General features: G+C 27.7%; 3 protein-coding genes across 13 annotated transcripts in view; 2 read left to right on the top strand and 1 right to left on the bottom strand.

Annotated features, from left to right (window-relative positions):
* The window catches only part of LOC126847961 (cytochrome P450 4c21-like), a 127,158-nt gene that overhangs the window by 100,232 nt on the left and 13,951 nt on the right, over positions 1-12,975 (bottom strand). The gene's annotated exons all lie outside the window — the stretch shown is intronic.
* Positions 1-12,975, top strand: part of LOC126847982 (very-long-chain 3-oxoacyl-CoA reductase-B-like) — a 75,510-nt gene that overhangs the window by 42,617 nt on the left and 19,918 nt on the right. For 2 of the 5 annotated variants that reach the window (XM_050588462.1, XM_050588463.1), the window contains exons 2-4: positions 4,827-5,002; positions 5,435-5,481; positions 5,643-5,718. In XM_050588462.1, the coding sequence (XP_050444419.1) occupies positions 4,864-5,002; positions 5,435-5,481; positions 5,643-5,718 (262 nt within the window). In that variant the 5' untranslated portion in view covers positions 4,827-4,863. Of the gene's footprint in view, positions 1-4,816; positions 5,003-5,434; positions 5,482-5,642; positions 5,719-12,975 lie in introns of those variants that run through there. The other 3 variants (XM_050588464.1, XM_050588466.1, XR_007687176.1) reach the window with 3 other exon arrangements.
* Positions 10,004-11,532, top strand: LOC126847984 (uncharacterized). Of its 2 annotated transcripts, XM_050588469.1 has the most exons (6): positions 10,004-10,185; positions 10,250-10,410; positions 10,467-10,679; positions 10,861-11,043; positions 11,145-11,229; positions 11,288-11,532. In XM_050588469.1, the coding sequence occupies exons 1-6, from the start codon at positions 10,166-10,168 to the stop codon at positions 11,331-11,333; spliced, it is 708 nt and encodes a 235-aa protein (XP_050444426.1). In that variant the 5' UTR covers positions 10,004-10,165; the 3' UTR covers positions 11,334-11,532. The 2 variants fall into 2 exon arrangements, with proteins under 2 accessions (XP_050444426.1, XP_050444427.1); XM_050588470.1 differs by lacking the exon at positions 10,861-11,043.

Genomic DNA, 12,975 nt, shown 5'->3' on the forward strand with positions numbered 1-12,975 from the left:
ATCACCGACCTAGATTTTTCACTTTTTTCAAACGTTTAAACACTGTTATAAGTATATAAAAGTACGAACTAAATCTTAAAAATTTTTCAAGACCAACTATAATACTATAACACTAAAAACAAACGTACGTAATCTGGAAAACTTCAAATACTTGATCATATTATTTTTTAGAAATTAAAAGGAATTGTTATTGTATTTAAAATTTAATTTTATAATAACTCACTCCAAACATTTGCAAGTAATACAGCAGAAAAAAAAAGTAAATGGAAAAATTAAACATATGTAATTTTTTTTTAATAAAATGTATGTTTTTTTAAAGTGATTTACTAAAACGTGATACCTAAGAGAATAGAGATAATAGATATTTTGTAATCACAAAGATCAATTTATAAGTGAACACAAATTCAATAAATAAACAGGACATCATATTTCCTATGAATTGTTTAAAACCAGTTATTATGATAACACTAAAATATTAGCCAGAAACTTGATACGTTTACTAGCCATCTTAGATACTAGTATGTTAATATACTATTTCATTATCTATAATTCCATCACTAATCTAAATTTATTTGGTAATTTAACGAGACATGAACATGCTCTTTCGTGGTTGCAGACTCGGCTGAAAAACTTTTTTCGTTATTAATTTTTGGTAACACTTTTTTCGGTTATGTGCCAGAGCTAAGACATGAAATAGTTAATATAGTAATACAATGTAATAGAAATTCGTTAATATATATGTAATTACTTTCTGGTAATGTTTAAAATATTCATCAATAGTTTTTCAGGTCCTCCAAGTAAAACTGGTAACATTCCCAAGAAAAAGAATCCATCTAGACCGGGTATTCGATTTGCCAATGACGTCTTTTTTCGGTTTACTATTTTATAGTATAGAACTACCAAAAACAATATTACCGCTATAAGTATAACGATAATGTTATTTAGGCTTGTACCATTTATAATGCGTGACTCCTGAAAATATTAAGTCCATAAATTATTGTTTTTGTTAAATATAATCTAGTTCTATAAAGATTATATACTCATAACATTGCAGAAAAAAATAGGTCATCTTTATGAAAGTATCAAATGTATACATTTGTGTATGAATAATCAATAATGACTCATTCCAAGAATAGACGAAGTTGAAGATGGATTTTGAAAGCCAGGCAAAGTGACTAATTCATCATCAACTACATTATTAATATTACTTATTGTTCATTAAAATATTTGGAAGTTATAACCTATTACGGCCATAATACATTTTGGCAAAAAAAAAAGGCTTAGTATATATGACAAAGTTTTAAGATTTTATGTACATTAATTAGCCTAATCTTATTCTCTAGCCTCTCCAAATTATGACTATGAATTATACTACAAAAAAGTATTTTTTTGATTATTAAATAATTTTTACATATTATGTATACATTATAAATTTCCCATTTCCCAATCGACCACTTCAAATTTTTAATTCATTAATCCCAAGTAGAAAAGTTCATAAAATACGTACCTTTACCATTCTTTTGAAGAAATATAAAATTATCCGATTAACAGCCCATTTATTGTCAATTAAATTATTTATTAATTGATTTAATTGATTAGAGTTATAATGAATTTCTGAAGACACGAGACCTCCTTGTATACAATATTATTTAGTATTAAGCAATTGGTAAGTATGTTTTTACCAAAAAAACAGGCCTGAATCCAAATGACTAAAACACTTATTGGATTTTGATATAATTGTCTTATGGTTATCAAAATATGTTGTTTAAAAAAACGTGATATTTATGTTATATACAAAAGTGAAAATGATTTAATGATGATAAAAATTATTTTTAGTAATTACTAATGGTAGGCTTAAGTAAAGTTAATGACAATTAATATTGCCTAGTAGAACTTTAACTAGTTTGTAAGGCGAAAATATGTAATTAAATGTAGAAAGGGTGTGTGGAACCAAATGATAATTAATTTATCTTACACTATCCTAAGTAAGCAACTTAAGAAACACCATGGAGCATACACAAAAATAAAAACATTAATCTGAAAACAATACCTTTGCAACTAAGTATTGAAGCTAAAATGATTAACTATTACGTTATTAGTAAATTACTAAGAACATTAAAATTAGTTTTACCTGCCAAAACGAAACCATTTCGTTTAATTGCATTTTCTATGGGATGAATACTTGAAATACTAATACTACAACCAACTTTTAGAAACTATACAGAACGACTAACTAGGTTTTTCATTATCCTAAAATTTATAATCTCATGCGCACTCTTACTAGTATTTAGAACAAATAAATAGTACTTTACAAAAGAACATCTTGTAACTAATAATTACGTTCATAAGCTATGGGAAACTCATATTTTAATTAAAATATAATTTTTAATATATATACTTTAAGCTACTATTTAATATTTTTATAGCGTTGAATTAATAATATTTTACCTAAAAAAACAAAACCATTTCATTTAATTAAATTTAAGTAGAAAGTACGATTTTAAAGTTTAGGGGTTATTTTGATTTCAGAAAACCATTTTCCAGAATGGCCATTTTTAATGAAAAATAACAGAAATTTTTCATGTTTTACGAATGTTAATATAAACTCTTAAATTTTAGATATAAAATAAAAGACAATTTGGCGAGATCTGACGAAGATAGATTAAGTATAGTGTTATCATTTAACCAATATAAATGATTTTAAAAATGTATGTGGATTTTTTTTACTTAAATCCCTTGCCATAGTAACTGAAGTGCTGAGTTAATAATATTTTACCTGCTGAAACGAAACCATTTCATTTAATTGAATTTTCCATAAGATGGAAACTAGAAGTTCAAAAGTTGATCAATCAATTTTTAGCATTTATACACAATGACTATTTTGATTTCTGATTATTTTTAACATTTATAATCTCATGTCATACGCACTCCGGCGGGTATTAAGAACAATTAAATTATATTAAATTTCCAAAAGGTAATACATTTACGTATATATAATTTGTTGAATACTTAACAAGGTCATTACACGTTTTTCGAAAAAAAAAATACTTTTTAATTATTCAATATTTTGCATTATATAAAATGAAGCCCGCATAATTAGGTCGTAATAATAAGGGGGTTACTGCATATATAGATACAAATCAATGTAAAGACAATAATGTGGTTAAAATTGCATTATTCGGCTTTGTGTAAACCACCCTACACTTTATTTATTATTTATTTTATTAATTTTGGTATAATAATAACCTACTATTTAATATTTTTATAGCGTTGAATTAATAATATTTTACCTGTTGAAACGAAACCATTTAATTTAATTTAATTTTCCATAAGATGGAAACTTGAATAATAAACATTTAGCAATTATACACAATGACTATTTTGGACTAATAGATGTGCATTCTTCCGTTAGACGTTATCGCTGTTTGGTAAGTATATAAAGGATAGAAGTGGAGATTTTAATTTTTAAATATTCAGACTCCAATCACAGCGTACTTGGTTGACGGAAGAATGGTGTGTTATGAAATGATTTATTGCTTAATAACCGTGTGATATAAAGTTCGAATGTTTGGAATTGTCTGTAAAACCTATTTTAAAAGAAAAAAAATATGTAATTATTTTATGGTGGTGTTACTCCTCAGATTATTAAACTATCTCTGACGTCACAAGTTCAATTATCATTACTACCTCTGTTTTTGCCACGATTTTATCTTCTACTCCATTGCTGTTTTAGTTGCTCCTTTTAACCACTAACATCTACGCTATGTTTTCGGTTGCATCTGCAAACTGCGAGGTGTTATGAGTTACACTGCGCCAAACATTTCAAAACTGAAAGGAGACACACCTTTAAAGTCTATTACATTAGGCCGTTAATCCAAATCCTTATCGGTACCCTTTTAGGTGAAATTTTCCTATAAAGACATAATGCATGCCATTGCCTTATTATACAGTCAAAACAAAATGAAATACTTAATAACAAAAATTCGTTTTGCTACTACTCTGACAATAAATTTGATGATCTCAAGAATAGTTTAGCTTCATAATCATTTCAAATAGCCGAAATTAAACCGGAGAATCCTCTTTTCACTGAGAAGGTTGCTGTCTTTTTAGATAAAATTTAATATTTTGATTGTTTTTTCTTTAAAAAATTTGTTTTGTTTTCTTAAAAGATAAATGGCTCACCTTCAGTTATACTTATGTACTAAAGGAAATAGAAATATTTTAATTTATGTTACAACTCATAGTGTTTAGTGTAAAGTGATGAGAGTCAAAAGGGTAGGTGGCTTAAAACAAAAAAAACACACATGATAGAGAAGGGCTAACTCTATATCTACATCCAGACTAAATTTTCAAACCGTAAGTTCTAGTGATTCAGAGAATACAGAAAAAGTTTCCATCATTGGGAGGGGAAAAGGTTTTTTTTTGTTTTTAGACTTTTTTTAAATGGCTCAATAACACCTCTGTAGTATATTAAAGTAGAAACGTTAAAAAGTTAGCGCAGTGAAAAATCCGAATTACCGGTTTTAAAATTCACAAAGCTAATTTTTAATTACTAATTCAGTGACACAACATGACTACATTTTTTTAATTAGTTGGCTTATAATCCACTATTGTAAATTCTACACAAAGTAAAAAACATATAAATTCGCATAATTATCTGCACTAACAATTATTTTAATATAATAACGTTAGAAAGGTATCTTATACAACCTTTATAACCTTGCAATTATTCTTCACTAGGTATAATTATATTAGTAAATTTTAAGCTATGTGCAGCAGTATACATTAAAATAAAATTTATATTTCAATCGATTTAAACCAACTAGGTGTTAGTAATATTGAGTCAATCAAGCAACGAACAACATGGAATTTGTAACAAACTTCTTCTATTGTATATTATTTTTTATAATAACAAGATTTATAGTGATATTCATATACCAAGAAATTATTGCGCCGATCTTGCATTTAAATATTGATTTCACGAAAACAGGGCAATGGGCAGGTAATGTCATATTTTAAAAGTACTTAATTATAATAAATAATAAATAAGGAATTTACATTCTTTTATCCGTCGGTTGTCAAGGTAGTACTTCGTTATAAGTTAAAAATAGGAATAGAGTTTTTTTCATAAGTTGTTGCCCTTTTTGTTATTATATTATATTTAATACTGGACAGGTTTCATACTATTTTAATGTGTGCTAAATTTAAAAATATGTTTTACATATTATTTAAATTGTCTACATTTGTATTTTAGTCTTCGTTTAACTTTTTCCATTTGGAGAGAATATCATGCTTCATGAACTTTAATCAAACTACAGATAATTAAGTCAGCCAAATAGAACTAAGTTAGTTGATATTTAGTATATTAAAGTAGAAACAATAAAAAGTTATCACAGTGAAATCAAAATCAAGTAATATGCATTATTTGTTATAGTTATAACGGGCTCTACCGATGGAATTGGAAAACAATACGCAGAACAGGTATGCGAACAGCTAAATTTGTTAAAAATCAATTATAATAATAATTTACTATTTTGAAAGCAACTCATAAGATACACGTACTGACATTTTTTTAGTATTTTAAGAAACAAGTATTAAATAAACATAAAAAAATTTATAATATTTTCACTCATACTTTGTAGTTGGCCAGTAAGGGTATGGATGTCGTACTTATTAGCAGAACTAGATCCAAATTAGAGAGCACGGCCAGTGATATAAGTAAGTATAATTACAACCAAGACGGATGGGAATATTTAATTAAATGTATAGTATTAAGACAACATAACACAAATGTGTCAAAATACCTTGTACAAGCTTGATAACATGTCTAAGTTGTAGTTTGTATTATTTGGCGGTTTATTAAGTTATAATTATTTACTATTGTCAAAAGAAAGATTATTTATTGAACCACTTATGGAGATTCAATAGTCCAGTATGACAATCAAGAACTATTTATAATCTATAGTTATACGGTACACGATCTAATGTGATCTAGTTAATTTTGTGTGACAGGAGGATGTCTATAAGATTAAAAGGTAAATTTCATAGGGCGGTCCATCAATGTTATCTTGGTCGGAATGTTGGGCAGTAGACAAGAAAACTGAACAGAGAATGAGTACAGTGGAGATGAGAGTGTTAAGATGGATGAGTGGAGTGCCTAGAAAGGATAAAATCAGAAATGAATACATAAGAGGGAGTCTAAGAGTTGCAAAAATTGTGGGTAAAATGAGAGAGAATAGATTGAGATGGTTGGTTATGTTATGGGAAGAGATGTAGCAGAGGCAGCGAAAGGTGTTATGTAGATGAAAATGTAGAGGGAAAAAAAGAAAGACCGAAGAAAAGATGGATGGACGGAACTGAGTAATATTTGAACACATGGGGTGATTGATCATGAGGTAAAATATCGAGATCTATGGAGGAGTAAAACTAGGGTGGCCAACCAAATGTAGTTGAGATTGTAAGGCGAAGATTTAATTGCTCTATTTAATTTTATGATAGACAACCGAATTTATTTGTTTTTTCGCCGTTACTAATATTTGATTAATAAAATGCTTGAATTTCAGGAAATAAATACAGCGTGAACACAAAAATCATCGAAGCCGATTTCACAGACAATATTTCTGATATATATGATCGTATTGAAAAAGAACTACGCGACTTGGATGTTGGCGTGTTGGTTAATAACGTTGGAATGATGAATGAATTTCCCATTTTTTTCTTAGAAATTGACAAAAAAAATCCATTGTACGACAATATCATAAAATGCAATATCGTATCGGTGGTAAACATGTGTAAGACAGTCTTGCCTGGCATGGTCAAGCGCTGTCGGGGTGTCATCATAAACGTGTCATCAGCATCATCAGTTACATCGACTCCGTTACTCACGGTTTACGGAGCTTCGAAAGTAAGACTAAATTACTTATTAAAATATTTCTAGGCAATATAAACCATAACCCATACTTGAAATGTTATTTTTAAAATAAAATTTATATGTTTACACCAAAGGTATTCGTTTATAAGTTCAGCAAGGACTTGGCTTCGGAGTACAACAAAGATGGTATAACTGTCCAGTGTGTTACACCATGTTTGGTTAAAACCAAATTCGTCAAATTCATGAAAATTCCTTTCTTGGTTACTAGTCCTGAAACTTATGTCAATTATGCGCTACAGACTACCGGAATTAAAAGTATCACTACAGGATATCCTCCACACTGGTTTATGGTACGTATAATATAAATTATAATGTAATGAATAAAAACAATAAGTAATGTAGCTCGAATATTTAAACATTTCTTTGGCCAGATCATCTTATTTGGACTTTAATCGAATGGGTGCAAAAAATGTAAACCATTAATTATAAAGTGAAAATTAAAGACCGGTATGGAAGTTCATGAATATCTATGTTTTACTGATTGGCATGGAAAATTGTTGAGCTACTACTTAAATTTCAAAAGAATTTAAATTAAAAAAATGATCATACATATTTTTGTTTTTTTTAATGATGTGTAGTTAAAATCTAAATATAACTACAAATAAAATAATGGAAATATGAAACAATATTTTTTTGAAAAAAAGAAACATAGTTTCAATATGTATTATTAGTTGAAAAAGATGAAAAAAAGTTATTGTTTTTATGCAAGTAGTTTTATTTGTAGTGAAAAAAAAAGATTTATTTTATTTTTTATAATTTTTAAATACGTATTATTCAATTAAATCAAACGATTTTTTTTTTGTATTTATAATGTACATGATAAATGCTCTCATGTACATCTTATCGTGTAATAGGGACTTCTTTAGCTTTTTGCACATACATGCAATATATGCGTACATAGGTTGATTTTAAAAACATAAACTCCTGGGCGCTCAAAATATTGATTCAAACCTAAAATAATTAGAATCCATTTTTATTTTATTTAAAAATTATATCACATTATAACATATTTTAATATTAATTTATAATTAAAATTGTTTTAGGTGAAAATAAGTCAGTTGGTTGAAAGTATATGTCCTCCACTACTAACTAAAATATTTATGTGTATTTTACTCAGAGAACGTAAGAAGTATTTAAAAGAGACATAATTGACTTCAGAGAATTTAATCAAAAATACCTAACCAGTGCTAAACAATTTTTTCTAATAATAAAATAATAATATGGCCAATGTCATTGTTGTGTATTTAAATTCAAATTTTCTGATTGATTAGTTTTTTGTTTTTCAACAATTTTAGTCTAATACTATGTGGGGTTAAAAATTATGTTGGGTAAGGTTAATTTATTTAGTTTTGGTGTAACATAAATGTAAAAGACAAATGGTGTTTGTAGCATATAAGAATACAGTTTGTTAGTTGTAACTATCCATAAGTTGTTAAATATTGTTACAAGTTTGCTATGGTTTTTGGAAGGAGTTTTAATACAGAAGCAATTAACTAAACCTCCGAGAATAACAACAATGTTTTTCTTGTTTAACCTAAGGTATTTAATTGTTAATTTAATTTGAAAACTTTTAGATGTCGTGTTCAAACTGATGTGGTGAAAATTATAAATATTTTAAATTCGTTTTAAATTAAGCGTTTTCTAACCAAATATATAATTTATATGATATGTTAAAAAAATGCATTTGTTTATTCATTTAATGGTACACGACGGGCAAAGTCTCAAAACGCAATTGATGGTTAATTTGGAAAATTAAAAATCGATTAAATACATTCACTGACAGTTATATCATCATAAAAATGCATGATATTTTACAATAAATTTGTAATAACATTTCATACTTGAATTAATAATATCTGATCAAAAAATGTTTTTAAAATTATTTTTACTAACATTTTTGTCTCATACAATGTAGTTTATATTATCTAAGCTGGTAAAAAAAAATGCAGTGCAGGGTTAATTTATTTAGTTGGGCCATAGTTTAAATTTGAGAAACAATGTTACTTCTTTGTATCATAAAAAATGTTATAATTAACATATGATAGTTTTTAACGTTCTTAAGTATTATTATATTTTTTTTATGTTCTGTGAAAAACTTTAAATGTAGTAACAAAAAATTGTAACCCTTTCAATATCAACCACTATATTTTATCTGTTCTGCATTATGTAATTAAGTGTTAAATAGGTGTGAATAGTTTCGTTACAAATTCTCTCTGTGCGATGAAAATTTAAATAAGAGTTGAAGTGGAGAAGGGGTTTTAATTTAAAAATATTAAGATTCCCGTGAGACCCCTCCAATCCTGTTATGGCTTAACACCACTATAAATTGCTGCCTTTAATTTTCTTGTTAATATTTTATTTCATGCATATCTCATATCACATTACCTCTGACGTTACAAGTTCTATTCTCATCACTACCTTTGTTTTTTCCACGACTTCTTCTACTCCGTTGCTGTTTTGGTTGCACCTTTAAAACTTTAAGGAACAACTACTAATCTTGCTATGTTTTCGGTTGCATCTGCAAACTGCACGGAGTTATGACTTATGCTGCACCAAACATTTCAAACCGGAAAGGAGACACGCCTTTTTTGTCTATTACGTTATGTCGTTTACCCAAATCCTCTTCAGTATATTCTTTGGTGCAATATTCTGATAATGACGGCACCGTTTGATTATTAGTTACATAATAAAAAAATATTTTATATATTACAATAATTTTACAATACAATTTTATTGTAATTTTGTAAAAACTAAATAATGTTACATCCAAAAATGTTTATTTTATTTTATAACTTTTTAAGAGTAAAAAATGTGATAAATTAATTATTTCATGCATTTTAAATGTTACAAAGTGGACTTTGGAATAAAAAATTGTAAGCCAGTAAGACATAATAATTGTTATGAAAGCCTCAAGGTATGTTATCCACGATGCAAACATCTAACGGTTTTTTTGATACCGACAAAGCTTGTATAAGTTGATACCTTATGGTATAGTAGTAATAAAAAATCATATTTCATAAAAAAAATCTAAAATATACATTTAAAATACGATTAAAACTAAAACATATTTAAGTTACGGACTGTTTTTTGAAATGTTTTACTCAAATTTCTTTATAAAGGTGTACCTAATTTATAATGACTGGCTAGAAATAGCTAATAGTTGTGTAGTTTTTTTTAAACAAGTATTGCTAAATTTCCTTTGGCCGTTTAAATTATTCAAAATTCACTGGGAAAATGGCAACGGCGGGCGATCAGTTAAGTATTTATGAACAAAGCAGAGTCCATGTAATGCAAATGAACAATATGTTTTTGTTATAGAAATAAAGAATCAGCGTTTGTTCTGGTTTTGTATCATTTTCGCGTCCAACCAAAAGCTACTGGCCCAACTTATGCGCTCCAACAGCCTTTTGCTACTTTATGGGACAACCTGATAACTGTACTTTGGTCAGTGTATGGCAAAGGGTCGAAAATACAAATAGGTACACCTCTGTATTGATAATTTTTTGCACATTTACAATCGTAGGTTTTCACGCAGGTATAAATCAACTTCAGTGGGCTTTGGAGTTCATGAAATGTATGAAAATTGACTATGGGTACCCAGAGAGTATAGAAAAAATTGTAAATGAGCTCGAAGATCGATTAATATCACTGTATGCAAAAGTAGGCCAGAAACTTGCCGAAAATAACGAGAGAAAAAAAACCGAAGAAGAAAAAGCGCAAAATGAAAAATCAGAAACTGATGCTGCCAGTAAGTAGTAAGCTTATTTCTTTAATGTAGTGTACTTACAATAAATACATAAACTACAGCCGAATGGAAACAATGTCTTTTCAAGAGTCTAATTATTGGCCTTGTTAAATAGCCGATTTTCTTAGTCAAGCTAAAAAAACCAACTAAAATAATATTTTTTTTACACTTAACGCACAACAAGACGCTGATGAGTCGAGCAAAATAACATCTTACAATGAAAAAGACATAATAAGTAAATTGGAAGGTCTGAAATTGCCACTGGACCCAGAAACGGGCGAGATAAAGTATTTGACGACGTTAAATTCTTTAGGCAAAAGGAAATCAATGGCCGACGATTGCCCAAATGACAAGAAAGATTCGAAAAGTAAACCACTTTTTTTTTTTACTTAAGATTAAGGAACATCTAGAAGTAGTTGCATAATGAGTTGTAAACTAAACATTAAAATGAATTGTTGCCGATTTCAGATTCTCTGAACAAAGACTATATGATTGGGGCATTGAAAAAAGTATTGACTAAGCCAGCGGATGATGCTAAGAACGAAGTCGAAGAGTATGGCATACTAGTTCATTAACTGCTGTTTTTAACTAAAATATTTTTTCATTTTTAGGCTTATTAAACAATTGGAGGTCAAGTCATCAGGAAAACCAAAATAGTTGTTTATAAAGTATTATTTTACTAACGTAATAAATATTAATTTGTTTATACTGGTTTTATACTATAATTTTGGCAATGTGAAAAAACTAACAAGTGTACTAAAAGCAAACCTACTGGTTTTGAAATATTTCTGTTTTCCCAGTCGTGCATAGTCGAAGTTGAATCGTAAAAAGATCAAGTACATAAAATGTGTTGTTAATCATTTTTATAAATAACAATGTACGAAATTAATGCAATAATATGTATTTACTAATTATTGATTATTTATCCAAGAAAAGCCCATAAATATTTTTTAGTGTGTACTGAATAAAAACACTTAGGTGTGCTTACAAGTTAATAATGAAGTTTTGGTTATTTACAAATTAATAATATAACAATAATAATTGATTGAACATCATAGAATAAACTATGATAATCATTCATTGTTATTAGGAAAAAAAATAAAAAAATTAATGGCATAACTCACTACTGCGGACAACCTCTTATTGGTGAAATTGGAGAACTAATATAAATAATTGGATTAAAAATATGTAGATAAATAATTTAGACAATCTATAATAATAGAAAAAAATAAAATTAAAATAGCAATAAGTAGTTAGTAATAATCACGGTTATTAAGTAGATAATCGTGGTAATAATAAATATAAATCAGGTAAATTAGATTCACAGCACATACACTATTTGAACTATAAGTTGTTTATTTTATAGTTTAACCATATTTTAATCTATTTAATATAAGTTTTGTAGCTATTATATGAATTGGGACTTTATTTAATAGGTTTAGATCTACTTGTGAAAAATTTCGGCTAGACTTCGAATAGTTGAAATTTCTAAGTTATTTGTTTGTCTTATATTATTATTGATTTAATTTGTATTCAATCGACTTTATACGTGAAATATAGAAAAATTCTATAAAATAGTGGTTTTGTAGAGAAAACTTTAAAAAGTCTTAGAGAAGGGTATGATTTAGATTTGTTTAGAATCATTATAATTATATTATACCTCAATGAGTAAAGGCTATGAAATTATATTTGGTATAGTTCATTCTTCAATCATGTTTAAACAATTTCACTTCTTTTTATAAATGTCTTGCCAACTGGCTCCAGATTTAAGTATGACTATATCGTCTACGTAAGAAAATTGTTTCCATATAGATTTAAATTACCTAATGGAGTTACATATCTTAAATATAAAATGGGTACTAAAACTTTCTATTGGGGAACTGCAAAGGTGATTGTAGATTCTGACTTGATTGTTTTCTTGATCATTTTGAGATCAGGGAAGCTTTTTTCTGACTATGCCAATTGATTTAAGAATATTTACTAGAGTTTTATGAGAAATGCTGTCCATAACTTTACTGAGGTCAAAGCCGGCCCCTAGTGTTTTGTTTTTGTTTGTTTAGGTTAAATATCCATAGATATTTGTGCAAGGGCGTCTTCAGTTCTTCTCCTTCCTTTCCCGAAATTCCATCTGAGATTTTAGCAGAATAGAGTTTTATAGTCAAGTCGACAATTTTAGAAAAAAATATTTAGTAACCTTGTTGTAAAACGTTGTACTTTGCCTTATTTTTGTTTGAGTAATGTGAAATTGGTGTAAATATAAACGAGAAATATCATAGATAAAAAGCCAGGTATTAAAATA

Source organism: Adelges cooleyi, unplaced genomic scaffold, assembly GCF_023614345.1.
Source record: "Adelges cooleyi isolate 19-005CV unplaced genomic scaffold, UGA_ACOO_1.1 ACOO_flye_CR_arks_rails_tigmint_CR_PRNA_14, whole genome shotgun sequence".
Classification (NCBI taxonomy): Eukaryota; Metazoa; Arthropoda; class Insecta; order Hemiptera; family Adelgidae; genus Adelges; species Adelges cooleyi.